This window comes from Prionailurus bengalensis, chromosome A1 (assembly GCF_016509475.1).
Source record: "Prionailurus bengalensis isolate Pbe53 chromosome A1, Fcat_Pben_1.1_paternal_pri, whole genome shotgun sequence".
Lineage (NCBI taxonomy): Eukaryota > Metazoa > Chordata > Mammalia > Carnivora > Felidae > Prionailurus > Prionailurus bengalensis.
The window spans coordinates 235,772,055-235,791,911 of record NC_057343.1 but is presented as its reverse complement, the minus strand read 5'-3'; the positions used below and the strand labels follow the sequence as shown (position 1 = coordinate 235,791,911).

At 56.6% G+C, this 19,857-nt stretch overlaps 1 protein-coding gene and 1 pseudogene across 2 annotated transcripts in view; both read left to right on the top strand.

Annotated features, from left to right (window-relative positions):
- Window positions 1–12,517, top strand: part of TENT4A (terminal nucleotidyltransferase 4A) — a 46,528-nt gene extending 34,011 nt beyond the window's left edge. The window contains exons 7-13 of one of the 2 annotated variants that reach the window (XM_043601313.1): window positions 1,003–1,216; window positions 3,373–3,499; window positions 4,506–4,606; window positions 5,208–5,380; window positions 5,804–5,962; window positions 8,231–8,395; window positions 10,226–12,517. In XM_043601313.1, coding sequence (XP_043457248.1) covers window positions 1,003–1,216; window positions 3,373–3,499; window positions 4,506–4,606; window positions 5,208–5,380; window positions 5,804–5,962; window positions 8,231–8,395; window positions 10,226–10,417 — 1,131 coding nt within the window. In that variant the 3' untranslated portion in view covers window positions 10,418–12,517. Of the gene's footprint in view, window positions 1–1,002; window positions 1,217–3,372; window positions 3,500–4,505; window positions 4,607–5,207; window positions 5,381–5,803; window positions 5,963–8,230; window positions 8,396–10,222 lie in introns of both variants that reach the window. The other variant, XM_043601303.1, reaches the window with a different exon arrangement.
- A 3,615-nt stretch (window positions 12,518–16,132) lies between these two features.
- On the top strand, window positions 16,133–16,318 carry LOC122496982 (annotated as a pseudogene).
- The last annotated feature ends 3,539 nt before the right edge of the window (window positions 16,319–19,857 follow it).

Here is a 19,857-nt window from a genome sequence, read left to right as displayed (position 1 = left end):
TGCTGCCCTTGTGCCGTTGGCGCGTGCACATCCTCAGTTCTTGTGAGCCCCGGAAACACCTGTCGGTGCCAGGAGCTGTCTCTCCTCAGGGACCTGTGTGAGTTTTCAGGAACTGTGGCTTTCACCCGGACATGGCCGTCATTCTCCAGGCCCGCCCCGGCCGGCGTGACGCCCCACGTGTCCCGCAGTGGCGCCATGAGCACACGTGCCCACTGAGCCCTCGCAGCCTGGCCAGCAAGGCCGACAGAGTTTTCAATTAATCTGTTTTAATTAATTTAACTATGAATGGCCACACATGGCTTGTGGCTGTCACTGTGGGCAGCGCAGGCCTGCCTCCCGAGCCTCTTAAACAGGAGGGTATCGAGAGGCTGCGTCCTAGGTTCAGAATAAGTCCGTCACCCGCTTACAGAAAATGGGGCACCAAACTGAGGCTGGCACTAATCCGTGTGACGAGCAGGGATGTAAATTTGGTGTAAATGTTATGACACAGTACTAATCACCTGTACACAGTTAAAATTAATCTTACATTCTGGTTGTATGTCACGCTGTGACACTCTCCGGTCTGATACTGCCCTCTATGGGTTGTATTTTGGAATAACGGAATTAAGGTTGGATGGAGTCTGTAACGTAGCATTCACCGGCCAGAGGACTCTACGTTGTGGAGAAGACGGTCTGCGTATTTATCGGTATTTGCTAATCTGTGGTTAATCACATGTCTGCGTTAGTAGGAAGACGCTCTGTGGGTCACGAATTTCGGAGAATTAAACTGTAATAAAAAAACAGAGATGAGAAGGTTTTATTTCTTCTGAACTCTCTCTGTTGACGAAGGCTCTCCAGGCTCGGTTAGGGCCTCCCCTCTGCTGCTCGGAGCGTCCTCACAGAACTGGTGAGAGCAGGTGCCCCGGAGGGCATTTCCTTGGAGAGACCTGTAGGTCTCCTGATTTCATGCCGTCTATTTAGAAAGTGACTTGAATCCAAATTGTGGATATATTGCTTTTACAGTTGCATCCAAGAATTGATGCCCGGAGAGCTGATGAAAACCTTGGAATGCTTCTTGTAGAATTTTTTGAACTCTACGGAAGAAATTTTAATTACTTGAAAACTGGTATTAGAATAAAAGAAGGAGGTGCCTATATCGCCAAAGAAGAGATCATGAAAGCCATGACCAGTGGGTACAGACCATCGATGCTGTGCATTGAGGACCCTCTGCTGCCAGGTAAGGGCACCTTGCTCCGAGTTAGCTGGTATCTCCAGTGCACGCCGTGGCCGTGGCGGGGCGGGGCCGGGAGGGGGCGTGTCTACAGTCCCTGCGGCCAAGGGCAGTGCACTGGGTTCCAGGCGGGTTCCTACTGTGCTAACAGTTAAGCGGGATACCTTCAGAACTCTTTCGTTTAATGCTTCTAGTTCTTACAACGTCGGAGTTTTGTTTCCATTCCTTGATTAACCAGAAAAATGTAGAAAGCGAAAATTAAGAAAAGTGTATTTTTTCTGATTAGTAAAGTATAACATATCCACATATCCATCGTAGACCATTCACTTCTGAGAAGCAGGTCACACAGAAAATGAAAGTGTGCCGCAATCCCCTTCCGTTTCGGCGTGTTATCTCTCCAGGTTTTTCCTACACGGATATTAACATTTGTTATTGTGATCTTACTAATTAAGTGGCCCCCATAATGCACACAGCTTTACAACTCGTCGTTCTAGTTAACAGCGCATCCCAGGCCCCTTTCCTCTGTGCGTAGGCGTGTTCTGCTACAAGGATTGCCGCGCAGACGGTCCTGAGGCGGCCTCCTTTCTCCACTTTTACTCCCACGAGCGGATTTGATGGCGCTCATGTCCCCGTTAGTGTAGGGACAGTCTTCTTAATCTTTGCTGGTCTAACAGAACCACGTAGTATAAATTTTCATTGAGTTTAGATTTCTTTTTCTTTCTTTCTTTTTTTTTTTTTACATTTATTTATTTTTTGAGAGACATAGAGCACAAGTTGGGGAGGGGCAGAGAGAGAAGGAGACACAGAATCCGAAGCAGGCTCCAGGCTCCGAGCTGTCAACACAGAGCGTGACGCGGGGCTCAGACTCATGAACCGTGAGATCATGACCTGAGCCGAAATCGGACACCCACCCGACTGAGCCACCCACGTGCTCCGAATTTAGATTTCTTTCGTGGTTTAGTGAGGTTGACCCAATTTTTATCTATCGATTCCACAAATGTTTATTGAGCGTCTATTAGGTGAGACACTGTTCTTACTGTTGGTGATAAAATCAGTGACGGACAGGTGACAGAGAAGGTGGGGGGGGCGGGATGTCAGCTCCAGGTACACTGCCCTTCACCCAGAGTGGTTCTGGGAGATCCTGCGCGAGTGTTAGGGAAGCTTTCCTTGTCATCACTCTGTCCTTTATTTCTCCCCAGCTTGTCTCTCACATCTGTATTTGGCATTTCTTGTTCAGTTACTATATATTTTTTAATGTCCTCAAGTGTAACAGTTTTTTTGTTTTGTTTTGTTTCGGGGCTGCTGGAGTGTGGAATTTACTTCTTAACAGCCTCTTGAAAGGAAATGTGCTGACTGTTCTGTCGTTCATAAATGACGTGACTTAACGCCGTGCTTTTTCTGTAGTGATTCCCCAGCAGTGTAGGAACACGTTTCACGTCTGTCTGTGTCCAATCAGTTAAGTTGGAGGTATTTCCAGTGTCTTCACTATCTGCTTAAATGTACTTAAAAGAGGAAAGCCCACGTTATCACTGGATTGTATTACCAAATCTGGAAAAGGAAAAATCCCAATACTTAGAATGTCTCCTAAAAAAGTCCTGCTTACTTGGATTGTGAAGGATGCTGATTAAAATTCAAAACTGTCCTGTGACAAAAGTTCCTCGACTGTGGCTCACTTGGTAACTTCCCTGTTGGCTCCATGCGCCCCGTGCCCGGCCGGTCCTCACCGTGGGAGAGTCTGGGCCTGCGGCCTTCCGCCCCGAAGGGCGGGCTTCCCCGCGGGTCCCGGCGGTGCTGACGGGATTTCTGTGTCTCGGGCCAGCCACCCGCCTCGTGCACGCCTGGCCAGCACCACCGTGGTCGGTCACAGTCGCTGCCTTGACTCTCTGGTGTCTTTGCCACCTGGGGAGCTGCCTGACTTTTTCACGGACTGTTACTCTGTCTCTGAATGACATCGCACGGAGGTAGACCCGGATCGTAGCCCGCGAACGTCAGGAGATGGCGCCAGTGACGGGCAGCGTGTTGGCAGGCGCCTGGCTCGGCCTTCCTGGTGCGTCCAGAAGTGGGGAGGGCCCGCTGCAGAGTGACTCACGGGAGAAGACGGGAAACATCTGGATCAAGGGCCGGATGTTGGGCAGGGTTTGACAGCTGCCTCTCTCTTTCAGGAAATGACGTGGGCCGCAGTTCCTATGGGGCCATGCAGGTGAAGCAGGTGTTTGACTATGCCTACATTGTTCTCAGTCATGCCGTGTCGCCCCTCGCGAGGTCCTATCCAAACAGAGACTCGGAAAGGTAACGCAAGTCCCCTGTCGCTGTCCTGGGCTCGCGGCCCCCGCAGTGTGGCGGCCACACACCTCGGCCTCTGTGGAGCCTGCCCCTGTCATTGCTTCCGTGAAGTCACTGGCAGATGTGCCCCCCGCCTTGTAGCCCAGAAAGATGCTGATGAGGAAGGCCGGGCGGGAGTTCAGGGTGGCTCGGCACCGAAACTTTCTTGTTTGGGGACTTGGCGGTTTCTTCAGGGCGTTTGATTTTGGGGAAGTGATTTCTGGCTTTTTAAAACTTGGGAACGTGATGCATTCCCTTGAGGCTGTCTTCAAAATGCACATACTGAGTTCTGAGTGAGTGCGTCTGGGCCTCTGGGCGCACAGGCCCCAGCCCTCCTCCCTTTGCTTGCTCGTTCTTGAGTCTCCATTTCAGAGGACTCTTACGGGTTGTGAGACGTGCCTGCGGCATGGCTGAGGGGGCGGACGGAGTGAGGGGGCGGTGGGAAGGAAGAACAATGAGGTGGTGGCCAGTGCTCGTGGAAGCTGTGCCGGACGGACGGGGAGTTTGAGGCCCGGCACTACCGGTGATCGGCTTGTCGAGGGTTTCGAGCCTCATTCCGCGCATGGTGCTCTCCGGCAGGGCTTTCGGCCCGGTGCTGGGTGCTGGGAGTCTCGGCCCTGGCTGCCTCCGCAGGAGATAACGCCATGTCCGACCTTCGTGAGTGCTGGGCGGGGGCGGGGGGCACTCCCCTGCTCAGACACCTCCTGGAAACCGTCTTTTGTAGGTAGCTGTAGGCCCTGGGACGTCTGTATAAGCGAGCCCACCATTTCTATGCTATGATCTCAAAGCACATCTGGGCTCAAGCATCAGAATTCATATAGGCTTTGTAAACTTATTTTAGCTTTCTCCCTACTACCTTTCACTTAGCAAAGGGATACGTTGTTAAAAGTAGAGAATAGCCGGTCGGAAGGGCTTGTGGGCTCATAGTAGCTGCCGCCCTCCGCTGACCACCCCCCGCCGTGTCCTCCCGCAGCACTCTGGGAAGAATCATCAAGGTCACTCAGGAGGTGATCGACTACCGGAGGTGGATCAAGGAGAAGTGGGGCGGCAAGGCTCCCCCCGCGCCCGAGCCTGGTGAGACTTCCCTGCTCGCGTCTGTCACTTGCGCACTTTGGCACCTCGTGTGGCAGTGCCTCTCGGTCCTTCCGTGGTAACTGTCAGACTAAGTGCCTCGTCTTCTGTAACGTAAGAGTTTGCAGCCATGAGATTTAGGCCCCTGGACGTACGACGTGTGCCACAGGTGGACTTGTAGCGTCTCTTCTAGTAACTGCATTAAAAATGTGAAAAGAAACAGGTGAAACTCATTTTCACGTATTTTATTCAACTTCTGTTCAACACGCGACGTGTATAAAACATTTTTGAGAGATTTTACTCCCGTGCTGCTGGGCCCGTGAGACCCTGCGTGCACACCGCACGCTCCCCAGACATGGGCTGCGTGTTCAGATTTCGTAAGGTTTACAGCCGGAAACTGTTCCTGTAGCCACCTTGTTCTAAGCACAGTTGAAGGTGTCCCAGTGCTGAAACGCACAGCTTTAAAAACTAAGAAAATTGAATAAAATTAGGAATTGAATTGGTCGGTCTCGTTCGCACCGGGTCCGGGCCCAGCGGCACCTGTGGCCCCCTGCCCCCCCCCCCATCCTCTCAGTGAGGTCACTCAGGCCTGTCTCCCCCGCAGACGACAGAATTAAGATAAAGGAGCGAATCAGCGCGTGTGACGGGGACCAGCCGCAGCGCCGGGACCCGGAGTCCGCCTACAGCCAGCGCCTGACCCTGTCTCTGCCCAGCCCCCAGCTGCTCTCGTCCGGCTCCTCCACCTCCTCCGTGTCCTCGCTGTCGGGAAGCGACATTGTGAGTGCGCCGGCCGGAAGACGTCTCTGGCTGGCCTTTGAACTCTAGCAGCCCGGGGGTCCTCTCTCCTCCGTGCGTGTGTGGGTGGGGGGCACCCCAAGACCGCACCGACGGGTCCCCGCTCTGCCGCGGGCCTCTCCCGACATTCGGGGACCCCGGTCTCCACGGGCCCCAGGAGCCGGCGTGCCGTCCACACGTCGCTAGGGCGGACGCCCTCGAGTGGTTTTTCAAAGGCCGTCTGGAGACGAAACGTTGACGCGAGGGGTCTCCTGCGCGGCTAGAATGCCGTTCCGTCTGGAGACGACTGGAGGCCCCGTTGGGCAGCCTCGGGCTCCTGTGGTGGGGGGCCGGTGGGCACGTGGGCTCCCGACCTTCGCGTCGGCGCGCCCGTCTTCAGCTCCCCGCCGTTGTTCCTGCTTACAGGATTCTGACACGCCGCCCTGCGTGACGCCCAGCGTCTACCAGTTCAGCCTGCAGGCGCCCACCCCCCTGCTGGCCAGCCTGCCCACCGCCTTGCCGATGACGAGCGGCAAAGCCCAGCCCTCCACCTCCAGGACGCTGGTGGTGACAACTAACACTCAGGTACGTGGCCGGCCAGCGCCCGTCCTGGGGGCGGGCCCTGGGACCGGCCGATGCTGTTGAAGCGTAAATGACTCCTGAAGTCTGCGGCAGGCACGTTTCTGCCTCGCAGGAAACCCTCGTCTTTCGCGGATTGGTGGGCTGTGACTTGGGTCGTTCTGCGGGAGAGCGCGTCCCCGAGGCCCACTCTGGGCAGGCGTGCACTGGGGGGACAGCTGGCCTCCCACCCTGACAGGGCTCTTGACGGGGAGCGGGCCGACCGTCTGTCTCAAGACGCCTCTGAGCCCCGCGTGTGACTGTTGTCGTTGGCGGGTCTGGCGCTGCCCCTGGGCAGGGAGGGGCCGTGGTCTCGGCGTCCTCTCCCGGTCTCCAAAAACTTCGACTGTCTCATGTCACTCATTAGGCAGTATTTATAGGGCTTTTTCTGTTAGAATATGTTTCCTGTTGTTGTTTTTTAATTTAGACAAAACTAGATGTCTGAAAGGTAATCTCAAAAAACACTAAATCTGGTGGCTCTTCCCAATTACACACAATTGAGTACGTGTGTGGAGAAACCCAACACGTGGATTTGCCTTTCAAGAAAGGTCATCTCTACAGTGCGGGTTATGAGGTGAGCGTAGAGGGACATGGGCGCAAACGTACGGGCTCATTTCTCTGTGGCTTGGAGCTTTGCCCCGGGAGGGTGGCCTCACAGGACGTGCCCCAGACTGCAGGCCGAGGGCAGCGTGCCGTGACACGGGGTGGCGACGGTGGCAGGCGGGAGGGCCCCGCCAGAGCTCCTGGGAACTGCGTGCGGGTGTAGTGCTGAGGCGGCTTCCTGTGCTATGAACGTGGATTCTGGGGGCGCCTGGGGGGCTCAGTCGGTTAAACGTCCGACTTCTGATTCCGGCTCAGGTCATGATCTCACGGTTCGTGAGTTGGAACCCCACGTCGGCCTCCACACTGTCCACGTGGAGCCTGCTTGGGATTCTCTCTCCCTCCCTCTCTCTGGCCCTCCCCTGTTCGTACTCTCTCTCTCGATAAATAACTCAAAAAAAAATTAAAATATATTCTGCCACGAACTCTGGGGGTGGTAGTGGCCACGGTCTTCCTGGATCAGTCATCGGGTCTGACCTTGCCTGAGGCCCCCGGTCCCCCAAAGGCCAGCGCGGCCGCCGCGTGGTGGTCCAGCCAATGCCGACCGTGTGATTCTGGCAGGAAGTGCAGGAATGTTGGGGGGACGGGTCGAAGGCGGGTGCTGGTGCCGTGGTCTGCTCTGTCACTCGTGCTGACAGTGGGGAGCCTAAAGCTGCGGTCATTCGGATTTGAAGCCACGGCTTGAGGCCCACTTGGTTTTCTTTCTGAACTTCAGACATTACTTCTAGCAGAGTAACTGAGTAAGCCGCTCCTGTCTGCAATATCTCATGCGTGCGGTCTCCATGGAGTTGTCCCCCGCTCGAGACGAAATGGGCACGTGGAGCTGGGGCATGAGTCTGTCAGACCCAGTGGGCTCTTCCCGGTGATGCCAGCTCCTGGGCAGGGCAGAGCGCCCACCGACAAGAGAGAGGGCCCGTGTGCGCTGCAGGCCCCGGTGGGGAGCTTCGTTTGGTAGAGCGTAAGGAAGGGCCACTGCCTGTGTCCGGTGCCCTTGTCACCCTGCGGCTGCAGGTGTCACAGCCTCAGAGTGCCATCTGGGACATCCCAGCACCTGTCCCGGCAACCTGTTCCAGGCGCTGTTCAGGGTGGGGGCTGCAGTCCCCAGGGGTCTGTGGGGCACACGGAGGATTCTAAGATGTGGGCAGTGCCTTTCTCAACGGTCTGAGAGAGTTCCCAGGGGCACCCTGTGCAGAAACAGAAGCAGTCCAGGGGCCGGAGAGGACGGGGAGGGGCCAGCCTTCCCCAGCACCCCTCCACAGGCCAGCGCGCGGCCTCTGAGCCTGTGTTGGGGCGGGGACTATGCTTCAGCTCTTTCCAGAGATGCGAGGGGTGGTTGTCACTCTGATGACTCGTTTGTTACATTGGTGTTTGGTCTTCCAGGAAGAGCAAAAGCTTTTATGACTTGGCCTCCCGGGCAGACTTCATACTGCAAATGCTGTTTCAGAATGTGAAGTATTCTTGTGGCAAAACAAAGTCTTGTCAGGTGATAGGAAAACACAAACGACGTTCGTGAACCTGTTTGCCAAGTGCTGTTCCAAAGTAGCGCCCTCCCTTCTCGGGCTCAGCATGACAACTGGGACCGTGACCTCTGTCGGTTTGCTGCCTCACTGATGTCTCCGCTCCTTCTGTTCCTAGACCAGGTTCACGATACCTCCACCGACCCTCGGGGTGGCCCCTGTCGCTTGCAGACAGGTTGGCGTCGAAGGAGCTCCAGCGTTGAAAGCCGTTCACCACATGTCTTCCCCGGCCATTCCGTCCGCATCTCCCAACCCGCTCTCGAGTCCTCACCTGTATCACAAGGTAGGCCGCCCCCCTTGCTGGTGGTGCCCACCCACGCGGGTCTGTGACAGGCCGGGGCTCCATGCTCTCTCCGCCCGAGACAGGGCTCCACAGAGATGCTCTTTACTATTTATTTACTCTTACGATTCTTTTAAGTTTGATTATTTTGAGAGACAGAGGGAGAACGAGTGGGCGGGAGGGGCAGAGAGAGAGGGAGACAGAATTCGAGGCAGGCTCCAGGCTCTGAGCTGTCAGCACAGAGTCCAACGTTGGGGCTTGAACTCGTGAACCGCGAGATCGTGACCTGCGCTCAAGTCGGATGCTTAACTGCCCCACAGAGACGTTCTTTAAGATGGAATTCTTTTTTGATAATCCATAACAAAATGCATGTTTGCTTTTGTTTGTAATGAAAGAAAAGTATTAAGATATTTTCAAGTGTAATATAGTTTTAAGCATCTCCCATAATTCTTTGATTGAACCTGTTAGCATAAAACTGAAGTTGGAAAGAAGGTTGAAAGTGGGGAATATTTTGTTTTCATGTTCATTTGTTAATTATATGCCAAATGCTTTGGATTTCAAGAAGCCAGTGGTACAATCCAGAACAAATGCTGGCGTGGCCCAGTGCAAGGTGTGGCCGTGTGATCTCACCCCCCTTCTTTGTGTGTGCGCCCAGGGGTGGAGAGGGGCCGGGGTGCGCTGAGAGGGCCCTCATCTGACCTGGTTTCACCGGGGTCCCTGAGAATGTTCATGTCCGTTCCCCCTGTGGCTTCTCCAGATGCTGCACGTGAGAAACTTGGGTGATGGGAAAACAGGTCATCATCAACTTCGTATGCTCTCAAAGTGCCGGAGTGTTTCCGAGAGCAGGTGTCTGCCCATGGGAATGAGGGTGCAGTGTCCCCAGGCAAATGTCCCCTGTCTCTGAGGATACGGGGACACTCCCCTCGATGACTCCAGTCAGTTCCTCTGATGCTTATCTGATCGTATTTTGCCAGTGAATTTTTGATGCTTAAGGTCTGGCTCTTGGGAGCTAGGTCATTAAGTCCTGACTGGTTTTTCTATTTGGGGCCGAGTAATAGACATTCCTTCCTGGATTTACCCATCCTGTCACGAGGGGTGTTCATGGCACCCCACGGGCATCATGCTGCCCTGCTAGAAACAGGGTGAAGGGACGACTTCGAGAAGGGAGGCACTTTCGTGAGCCTTTGCTTTGCTTGGCTTTGCTTCCCACCCCCTGCTGCTTGTTTGCTGCGACACTCCTGACCGTGGGCATGTTTCCTCCGCTCTGCGTGGAGCTTCGGGCGTAGGAGCGCCAAGCGCCGGCCACGGCGTGTCCAGCGTCACACCCCCGGGGGCTCAAGCTCCCAGCCTCCTGGGCACAGAGCTCGTGCACGTGTTCCAGAATTTCAGAGCCAAAGCGGAGGAAAAAAACCGAGGGGCCCCTTAGTTCTGTGGACACATAGGACCAGTTGGAAGTGTGGTGCTAACATCTTTGGGCGGGAACGTGTGTGGTTTGACCCGGGTGGGTCGCCGAGTGGGCGTGGGACTTCCCGCCTCACATGCAGTGGCCGACGTGACCTGGAAGAGGTGACTTTCTCTCAGCTCCTCCACATTTAGTGTCACGGGGACACTGTGCGTGCAGCGGGGACCAGACTGCTGCGTGGCCGCCACGGGCAGCCTGTGTGCGCCGTCCCCGTGCACGGGCCGGGCCGGGTCTCCAGCCGGGGTGGGGGGGGGGGGAACGTGGCTTGGGGGACGCTCCGCGGCAGCCGCGTGGGGGGCCTCCCGTGGCCGTGGCGCCTGGTGGCTCCGGGGCGGCCTGTGACCCTGGTGTCCCCTCTGTCTCTCCAGCAGCACAGTGGCATGAAACTGTCCATGAAAGGCTCGCACAGCCACGGCCAGGGCGGCACATACGGCTCCGTGGGCAGCGGAGGCGTGCGGCCCCCCGTGGGCAACCGGGGCCACCACCAGTACAACCGCACCGGCTGGAGGAGGAAAAAACACACACACACGAGGGACAGCCTGCCCGTCAGTCTGAGCAGATAATGGCCCCGACGGCGCCTCCCGGCCCCCGCTCTCCGCAGACTCACGCCGGGCGGCCTCGCGCCCGGCCGGGAACTGAGACCAGCATCCAGCACGTGGGCCGGGCCCCTCGGGGCGCCCGCCGCCGCTCACTCTGCATGTTCCTCGTGTGGTGGTCGCGTCCATCTTCAAGAACAGCTCCCTGTGCTCGTCTGTGAAGCCTTACTCGGCGCGGACGCTGTCCTCCGCCTGCCCGGGCGTCTCCCTCGGCGCCTGGGCAGGCCTGGACGGGGCCTGCAGGACACGACGTCGGCCTCGGCGCTCCTCGGCAGCGGGTCTGGCTCCTTCGCGGTGCGGCTGTTTTCGTGGCGCGTCTGTCGGCGCGACAGAGGCCGACCCCGGTCTCGTGTCCTCCTCGGCGGGCGGGGCGGGGAGGCCGCCATCGTCTCACTGCCCTCACGCTTCGTGTCCCGTGTCAGAACTGTTTTTCTATGTAAATACTGAAAAGTTATGATTTGTGCAATAACTCAGATATTTTTATTTAATTCATATTTTCACATAAGTTATATTTAAGGGAGGAGGTTTTTTTTAAACAAGCTTAGGTCCTTTCCCGAGTCGCATTTTCTAAGTTGGGTTCATCGTGTCGGCTGGTTGTCTGATGAGCACCGTTACCAACACCGCGAGTGAGGGGCTCGGGGTTTGTTTTCGTGTTTTCCTTTGGTCAGACGCGGGCGAGGCCTCTCAGCTCCCGGCGGGGGAGCCGAGTGGCCCCGGCGGTTCTCGGAAGCGGCTCGGCCCCCAAGCCCTCTGACCAGCTGCCCGCCGGCCCTGCCCTCCGGCCCGTCTGTTGTCTCGCTCTGACCGCAGAGCTTAACGTTTTGGTTTTTGGTTCTTTTAAAGTAGACAACAAATCCAGCATTTAAAGTGCCAGAACTTTCTAAGGGGAGAAAGGGTTGTCACATTATAAAATCCTAAAAAAACAAATGTGAACTTTGAGATGCTTCCGTCAGTTTTAGTAACGTGGCCTGTAAGGATGGGTCTGGTGAATATCAGTACGGACAATGGTACCCAGTTTTAGGAATGTGGAGAAAGGAATTATGTTGATTCCGTTGAGGAATCTGTATAGCAGTATGCCTTCGTTCTGTTAAGAGCAAACCTATGAGGAGTCCTTCAGCTGCTCAGTGCACCGTGGGGGGTATTTTTAACGTATTGCAGGAGAGCACAGCCCAGGGGTGGGGCCGGGGGCGGCTGGCGCCCGACTGGAGAAGCCTACAGGCGTAGTACGCGGGCGCAGTCTGCCGCGGCGGCCACTGTCCTTGGCCTTGTTCTCAACAAGAATATGTCCATCCTGCCTAACCCTGAGTTTTCGGAGCACCACAGTTGTCCTGGGTGTTGTTGGCTGCATCTCAGAGGCCGTCTGAGCCCCCAGTTCTAAAATGGGGGTTCCGGCCCTGCTGAACACTACAGGTAGGCTGGTCTTTGAAGTCCACTAGTGGAGAATGTCGAGTCGCGAGACTTACTGCCATGACACCTGATCGATGTGCCGAGTGGGCGCTCTGGAGTGCGGCCTGGTGGTGGGGCCCCAGGGAGGGCGACTCCGCATTGTTGCGGCCGGCCTCGGACCCAGGACTGGCTCACAGCGCCGTCGAGAGCTGGGGCTGTGGGCTGTCGGGGTGGGGGGGGGGGGCGGCGTTCCAGAACAGAGTAGCACATGTCTGCAGTTCTTGTTGATTGAAAGTTATCAAAAATATTTAAAGATATTTAAATTGTGAATCTATTGATAAAGAAATATTTATAAAAACTGATACGTAGGCCTGTACTAATCTCCGCACATTAGCAATATTGACTGTAACCCTACATCAAGGAGCCACCGCGGGGCGAGGGCCCCGGGGGGTGTGCATTTTAAAGCTCGATTCGTAGACACAGGCGCCACACCCCGTCCCCGTCATGGTGAACCGAATGAATTGGCCTGGCTACCACTGTGGTCACGCGCTACAGGTTGAACAAAACGATATCATGTTTCGATTTTTTTTTGTGTGTGGACAACAATGTGGAAGCTAAAATTGACATATTTTTATGTAAAGTTTTTCTATTCTTTGATTTTTAATAAACTTTGGAAACCAGGTGGTGTCTGTGTTTGAACGTTTGCTTTCCTTTCAAGAGGAGGGGGAGCTTCTCTAAGTTCATATCCCTGAAGTTTCTAAATAGAGCAGCGAAAAATTATTTTATCACTGGTTCAGGAAACCGGAATCCAGCTGACGTGCCAGGCTGTGCGCAGAAGAAATGGGGCCGAAAGGCAGTCTGCGCTCGCATTCCACGCCAGCCCGGCGGGTTCAGGAACGCCACTCAAACGACGCTATTTACGTGCCGTTTCTGACAAGGGGATGGTGTGATACCACTGCGTACTGATAAGACTTTCCAGTGAAACGCGTCCGTCTCCGTCTCTCGTAGGTCAAATTATATCACTCAGAAATAACACATTTGAAACAGCCAAACAGAATGTAACTTAAAATGTGACACATTTAGAACTTACAAGGAAGTATCTAAAAATTGTTACAGAGCAGTGAGTGTCAGCTGCAGCCCCCCCCCCCCCCCCCCCGCCACCCCCCTGCGTGGAGTGTGCATGCCAGACTCCTCAGCCACAGCCTGGTACAACCCTCACTCATCCGCTCCTCCCTTCCACAGAGGTTTCGAGGGTGCTCCAAGCAGGTGCACCTGAGTTCCTTCCAGCAAGGCTGCAGAAACCCCCAGAAAGCAACTGATGTGCCAGATGTCCCTGTTGTGGCTGGAGGCAGAGTGACAGGTGTGTCTGCGAATAGGACCGACCAGGAGAGGGCTTGAGCTGGGTTAGGGTTAGGGTTAAGGAGCTGGCACGTTGGTGGCACCGTAAGAGGCCGGTGGCCGGGAGCAGGTGCAGAAGCAGAGGCTAGAGGGAGATGAGCCGGGACGGACGGGAAGTGGGAGGGCTTCTAAGTCACTGTGGCCGCTCATCGGAGAGCGGGCAGGAGGAGGACGTTGAGGTGGCCCCGGTGAGCAGGGGTGGCCGCGGGCAGCTACGGGCAGGTGGGATGGGACCGGCAAGGCCACCTGATGGACTGGGCAGGGTGGGAGGGCAGTGGCCCCACACCCCCGGTGGGTTTCTGCCCACGGTTCTCTGAAAGGCGCGATCTGCGGAGCCCCCGGCCTCCGGGAGAAGCCCGCTCAGTTGGTAGGTCACGCCTGTGAGCCCGGGGCCTCGGGGAGGGGGAGGGGGAGACTGCAGTTACCTGAAACGTGAGCACCCCCACCCACCCCAGTTGGGGATACCTGCACCCACTGTCCTGTGACGGCTTCAGGTCGGTCACCTGCAGGTCACGACAGTGACTCCGTCCGCGGGACATCCTACGATTCCAAATTAGCTCCCTTGTGGCCACTGCTCCGTGACCGCCTCTTGGAGTTGCTTGGGGCCTCGTGTCCTCGCTGTCTCTCTCCCAGGTTCCTGGCGTTCTGTGTGCAGCGCGGGAGGTGGGACCTCTGTGATGCAGACAGACCAGCCCACGTGTGCACGGTTTTGTTGCCCTCGCCCTGTGATGATCTTCCTGAAACTTGGGAGAGGAGAAGGGTGTGCTGTCGGTATTTGCTAAGTGGCAGAGTCCTGGCCCGTCGTGGGGTAACTTACATGACCAGAGGAGGCTGCCCGAGAAAGGATGAAACACACAACAGTCCAAACACCCCACAGTTGGGGCTAATTCTTGTCAAGAATGGCTTGAAACTCGGTTTCCTCGCTGTGCTTCCACAGCCCCGTGGGGGTGGGGCAGTTCAGAAGTCATTTGTCACGAGCCACCGTGGACAAAGCTGGCGGTTCCACGCACCTTTAGTCTCCCGGCTTCAGTGGGTCCCGGGCAAGGGCCAGCCCACGGCTTACGAGGCCCTGGAGTGAACTGCGGGCAAGATCAATAAACACAACTTGGGTTCTTGCAGATGCTGCGCGCTCTGTCCGTGACCTCTGAACCCGGATATTTGAGGCACTGACAAGTGTTACAGGTCACACGAAGGTTCTCTTGTGGGTCCTTTAAAGTTTTGGTAAGAAGCGGGCGGCTCGCAGATTTCAGTTCTTCCTGCCTGAATCTCCCGAAGTCCCGAGTGTCTCCACGGTGATGGGTGTGGACGGCTGTGGCCAAATGCAAGCCTACTCAGCAGGTGTGTGCTCGGCCCCAGGGGAATCACGAGAGGGTTGTGAAGACGGAAGGGCTCTGGAGCCCAGCCGGGGCAGCTCTGCCCCAGGTGAGGACACTGAAGCCCGGCCCTGGGAGCGGGGTCTCGGGGCCACAAGGCAGACCTGAGGTGGGACAGAAGTGATGACACATCCGGACTGTGGCGGGTGGGGGTGGGGGGCTCTTCACAAGCAGCTCGGCCACCCTTCTGGTCCTCCGGTGAGCTTAGAGCCGCTGCCTGGTTTGGGCAGAAAAACCTCCACTTCCATCATTGAGTCCCGTGAGCTTCCAGACTGTGGCCTGATCCGTGGCTCCCTGTGGACAGCTGGCCCGGACAGTGGAAATTCTCATCACGCAGCAACCAGTGATGAGAGCCGCCCGGCTTGATGTGTTTCGATGGTGAGGCTAAAGCCTCCTGGCTCGTGAAATGTGGAGGTTTGCCGTCGGCCTTGGCCTTTGCGGTCGGTGTTTATGCTTACCGTGCGGGTCCTCACCAAGGCGGGCTCTGGAAAAGCACGCTCCAAACCCAGCCGGTAGTTGGAGCTCCATCTTGACTCGCCCGGCTTCTGGCAGCTTCTGCCGTCTTCCTCTGTCCCTGGCGCCTCCTCCCCTCCCTCGGCCCTTCTCCCGGTACACGCAGGTGTGGGACACCGGGGCCTCCGGCCAAGGCCACGCAGGTGGGCCTGACGCTGAGAGGAGGCTGATGTCGTGAGCACTTGGTGGGTCGGCATGGCTGGGGCACTGGGCCTGGACCATTCATGGACGTGAGCTAATGACTTCAGGGGCCTGGCACGCCGTCACCACCCCCGCTGCCAGGGCGTAGGGGTCCTTCCCACCTCCAGAGGAACAAACCGTCGCACAGAGAGGTTAAGCACCCTATGTGCCGCTTTTTGAGAAACTCAGATGGGCGGGGTCCACAGAGATCCAGGTACAGTGAATGGTGCTGAACTCTGTCTGGAGTACAGATCAAAGCAGTTGGGGTGTTCGTGGCAGGCCTCCCTCGCTGTTCGTGTCCTGGATTTTCAGCTCGTTGCAAACTTTCAGAAGACCCCAGGCATAGGTCTGGTGCCGGGAAGGGGGTCCTGCCTGAGTTTGGGAGGCCCTGACACCCTCGGTCTCCACCTGTGTGTCCCATGTCTCTTGGAGCGCCGAGCGAACGTCGGCTGTCCTCGGGGGCCACCTCGTCCTCCATGATCTCTGTCCACCCTTTCTGGGACGGGCCCCTTCGCCCACGTCACGTGGGTCCCTTCTCCCCCCAGAGCCACCTGAAGGGGTCCAGAAGGATTGTTTTTGTCTCTTCTGGTGTTCAGTCCTGGAATCATCACTGGCCAGTTGATCTTCCTTTTGACATCTGCTATATCATGGCAAGAAAGTGGCATTTCCTTTTCAATTTCATCTTCCTAATAGATCACGAGCCTTCTGGAGGCGGGGTGGGGGGGGAGCGGGTTGTGCACGCACCTGTGAGCATGTTGCTCCCAGGATCAGCACCCTGCTGGGCGCCACCCAGAAATTGCCTGAGATGCTCACTGGTTTATTATGAGGACGTAGCTTTGCGCAGTGGCAGTATCGTAGCCAATGAGGTTGATCCGAGGCGCGATTATTGCTAATTGAAAACTATTATGGGGACGTGGTCACGCTTCCCTTGCTTCCGTTATTACATACCAAAGAAAGTCTGGAACAAACAGACAGCAAAGCTTTAGTGAGTGAAAAATTTTTTCACGTTACCAAAAGCAGCAGCAACTAGATTTAGGAATCAAGGTGCTTTTTTTTTTCTTTTATGGAAAATTGGAATCTAGATATGAACCAGAATTTTTATTCTAATTTTTTTTAATGTTTATTTTTTGAGAGAGACAGATAGAGCCTGAGCAGGGGAGGGGCAGAGAGAGAGAGGGAGACCCAGAATCCGAAGCAGGCTCCAGGCTCTGAGCTGTCAGCACAAGGGGCTCGAACTCACAGACCCTGAGATCGTGACCTGAGCCGAAGTCGGACACCCAACCGACTGAGCCACTCAGGGGCCCCTGAACCAAGATTTTTAAAATACCAAGTCCTCCTTTTAGCTGTGACCGGAGGGTGGAGTTCGGTGTTTCGATAGCGTGCCTGCCGCCTTCTGCACTGGGAGAAGGAAAGCTGAAGCCAGGAGGGAGCCACGTAACGGCCGACGCTTTGTTTCGGCTTTATTGGGTTCCTGGATGGGCTGTGTCCGCCGACATGTGTCCCCCACTGCCCGCTGCTGCCTGCTAGGGGGGCGAGGGGGTGTCAGGTGGGCATCGCGGTCTACCCCCCCCCCCCTGCCCCCTCCCCGCTGCCACGGCCTTCCAGAAGCTCTGGCTGCTGTCTCCCTGCAGGGAAGAGAGAGGGCGCCCTTGCCTCACTGGTAGGCTCCCTCAGCCCTGCAAACCTCCACACCCCTCCCTCCCTCCCTGGCCACAGGGCTCACTCACCCCTGGCCAGAGGGTCCCCTGAGGGTGGGTGGGTGCCCCCCCCCCGCTCAGGTGGGCTGTGAAATAAGTTAATATTGGAAAGGAAACCATGTGCTGTGGTGAAAAACAAGTACAGGGAAATCAGGCTGCCCCTTTTTTTCTAGAACTGAAAAAAGGAAAAAGATCTGCAAAATCCTAAGAGTGAGGAATATCTTCTGTGGACTCCAAATCCACTCTACCGCTGGAACCAGCAAACTCCGCCCTGGAGGGCGGTGGGTTTTATGGCCACAGCTTCACAGATTCATTATGCCGCCCTTATATTTATTATAAAAATCTATAACTGATTTGTCATAAACACTGAAGAAATTACAAGAGTTATGAAGCTAATTCCCTTTTTGCTCCTTGTGCTACTGCTCTTCAAGGCCCTAAAAATGGGGCCTGTGGACTCGGATGTGGAGACCTTGGCGGGGAAGGGCTTCTCTTCCAACTGGAGGAAGGGATCTGGTGAGATTCCCTCAGGTTAGCAGGGCAGTCGTTGACTCACGTCCACAGACGGTTACATCCGGCGAGATCCAGGCATGGGGTCTTGTCCGGGCGGCTGGATTCAGAGGTGCGCAGAAGGAATCTGCCTGCCAGGGCCTCCCGGCGTGACCAGCAGGGACTGGGTTTGGTTGGAGCAGCGTGCGGGGAAGCGTTAAGAGACACGCGCGGTCCTTAACCATTCCCAGGGGTCACCTCTAAGCCCCTGTGATGTCCTGCCCGACAAGAGCGTCTCTGTTTATCCGGGGCTCTGGGCCCTGACAGCTGCCAGGCGGGCAACGTGATTCACGGGGGCCGCGGGGCCCACTGCCTCGGTTTGACCTGCAGAGGGGCTGAAGCCTGAGAATTGAGGTCGGCCACGCACAAAATCCCCGGACCCAAGGCTCTGGGTGAGCTTCCCCGGCTGGCAGTGCTCCACGTGTGTGGCCACGCGTCCCTGCTGTGAGAATTCAGGGCTGTCCGCACAGGTCCCCGGAACGGGCCCTTGGAAGCTTGTGCGCCATCTGTCCCGGGCTCGCCCCTCGAGGCTTTGCTGGTTACGGCCCGTATCCTGCTGCCGCTGTAAACCCCAGTATCTCAGCATTTCCGAGTGCTCTGAGTCTTTCTAGCAAACCACGGAAACCGAGGGGGATTTGAGGACCCCAACAATACTCCGGGGGCTGCTATTCGCAGACGGGGCTTGAGGATGAGGGGAACAGAGGGGATTCAGCACGGAACACGTTCCTGCGTCGCGTTCCTGGTCCCGCTGCTGCTGGGGGGCAGGGCCAGGCTCCAGGGACGGGGGGCGACGGAGGGGATGTGCGGGGTCCCACTGTCCTCAAGAGCCATCCACGGGCTTCCTTTGTAGTGACGGGCACGCGCACAGGAACTTCCTGGGTGGGGGTCTCTCATTTGCGGTGCTGACAGCAGGTGACCAGGTGGGTGGGGTGCAGTTTGTGGACTCAGAGGTTGGGGTGCACGGCTCTTGCTCCTCATCTTTGGAGGAAAAACTGGAGAGCAAGGTGGCCTCGTGCCCCCCTCACCTCCCCCTGCCTCACCTCCCCCCGCCTCACCTCTCCCCCCGCCGTCTCACCTCCCCCCACCCCACCTGGGCCCCATCTCACTTCCCCCACCTCACCTGACCCCACTTCCCCTGGGCCCCACCTCAGGTCACCACATAGGCCACCCGCTCAGCGGCTGGCCTGAGTCCTGCCCCCAAGATGTTAGGTCAGTTTCCTGGGGCCACTGTAACAAAATATCACAGACCGGGCGGCCTGGACGACAGACCTTCATTGTCTCACGGTTCTGGAGGCCTGAAGTCCACGGTCAAGGGGTCAGTGGGCTATTTTCTTCTAAGGTGCCTGGGGAGAATGCGTTCCAGGCTACTCCCCTAGTCTCTGAGGGTTTCCTGGCCATCTCTGGCACCCCTTGGCTTGTGGACACATCACCCTGTCTGCCCGCACCTGCACATGGCCTTCTCCCTGTGTGTGCGAGTCTGTGTCCACATTTCTCCTTTTTATAAGGACACCTGTCAGATGAGGGGCCTCCCCTGCTCCAGGGTGACGTCCTATCAGCTAGTTACATCCACAACAGCTCTATTTCCAAATGAGGTCATGGTCCAAGGTACTGGTTAGAGCTTCAGTGGGAGATTTTGGGGGGGGTTGGGGGGGCAGGTTCAGGCCCGTAGCAGCTGCCCGTGTCCTCATCCCCCAAGCCTGTGACGTTGCCGTGTGCAGCAAGGGAGGCTTTGCAGATGTCATCAGTTAAGGAGCTTAAAATGGGGAGACTGCCTGGGATGACGTGGGTGAGCCCTGACTATAATTACAAGTATCCTACGGGGTGGGGGGAGGTAGGGGGAGGTCTGACGACAGAGAAAGAGAAGCCAACGCAGTGATAGAAGCGGAGATCAGAGTGACGTGGCCACAGGCCAAGGAATGACAGCAGCCACGTGCAGCTGGAAGGGTCGAGGGGCAGGTGTGACCTCCGACCCCTCAGAAGGAGCCGGCCCTGCCTCAGCGCTAACCTGCGAACTGAGTTTGGACTTCCGGCCTGCAAAACTGTGTGGGGAAAGATCGGTGTCATTTTGAGCCACCAGGTCTGTGACCATCTTTTACAGCAGCTGCGGGCTGACACGTCACCCCTCGGGCTTCCCGAGGCGGGAGGAAGGGCCCTGGGCCCGGCACTTGTGCCCTTAAGTCCTTTTGCTCGCGCTCTTGGTTCACAGGGAGACGCAGGGGCCTCCCCGAGGAGTGAGAGAAAGTGCTGACGTGCGCTTCCTTAAATTAGGTGAACGTGGCACCCTGTCGTGCAGGGCAGTGAGGCCAGAGCCCTG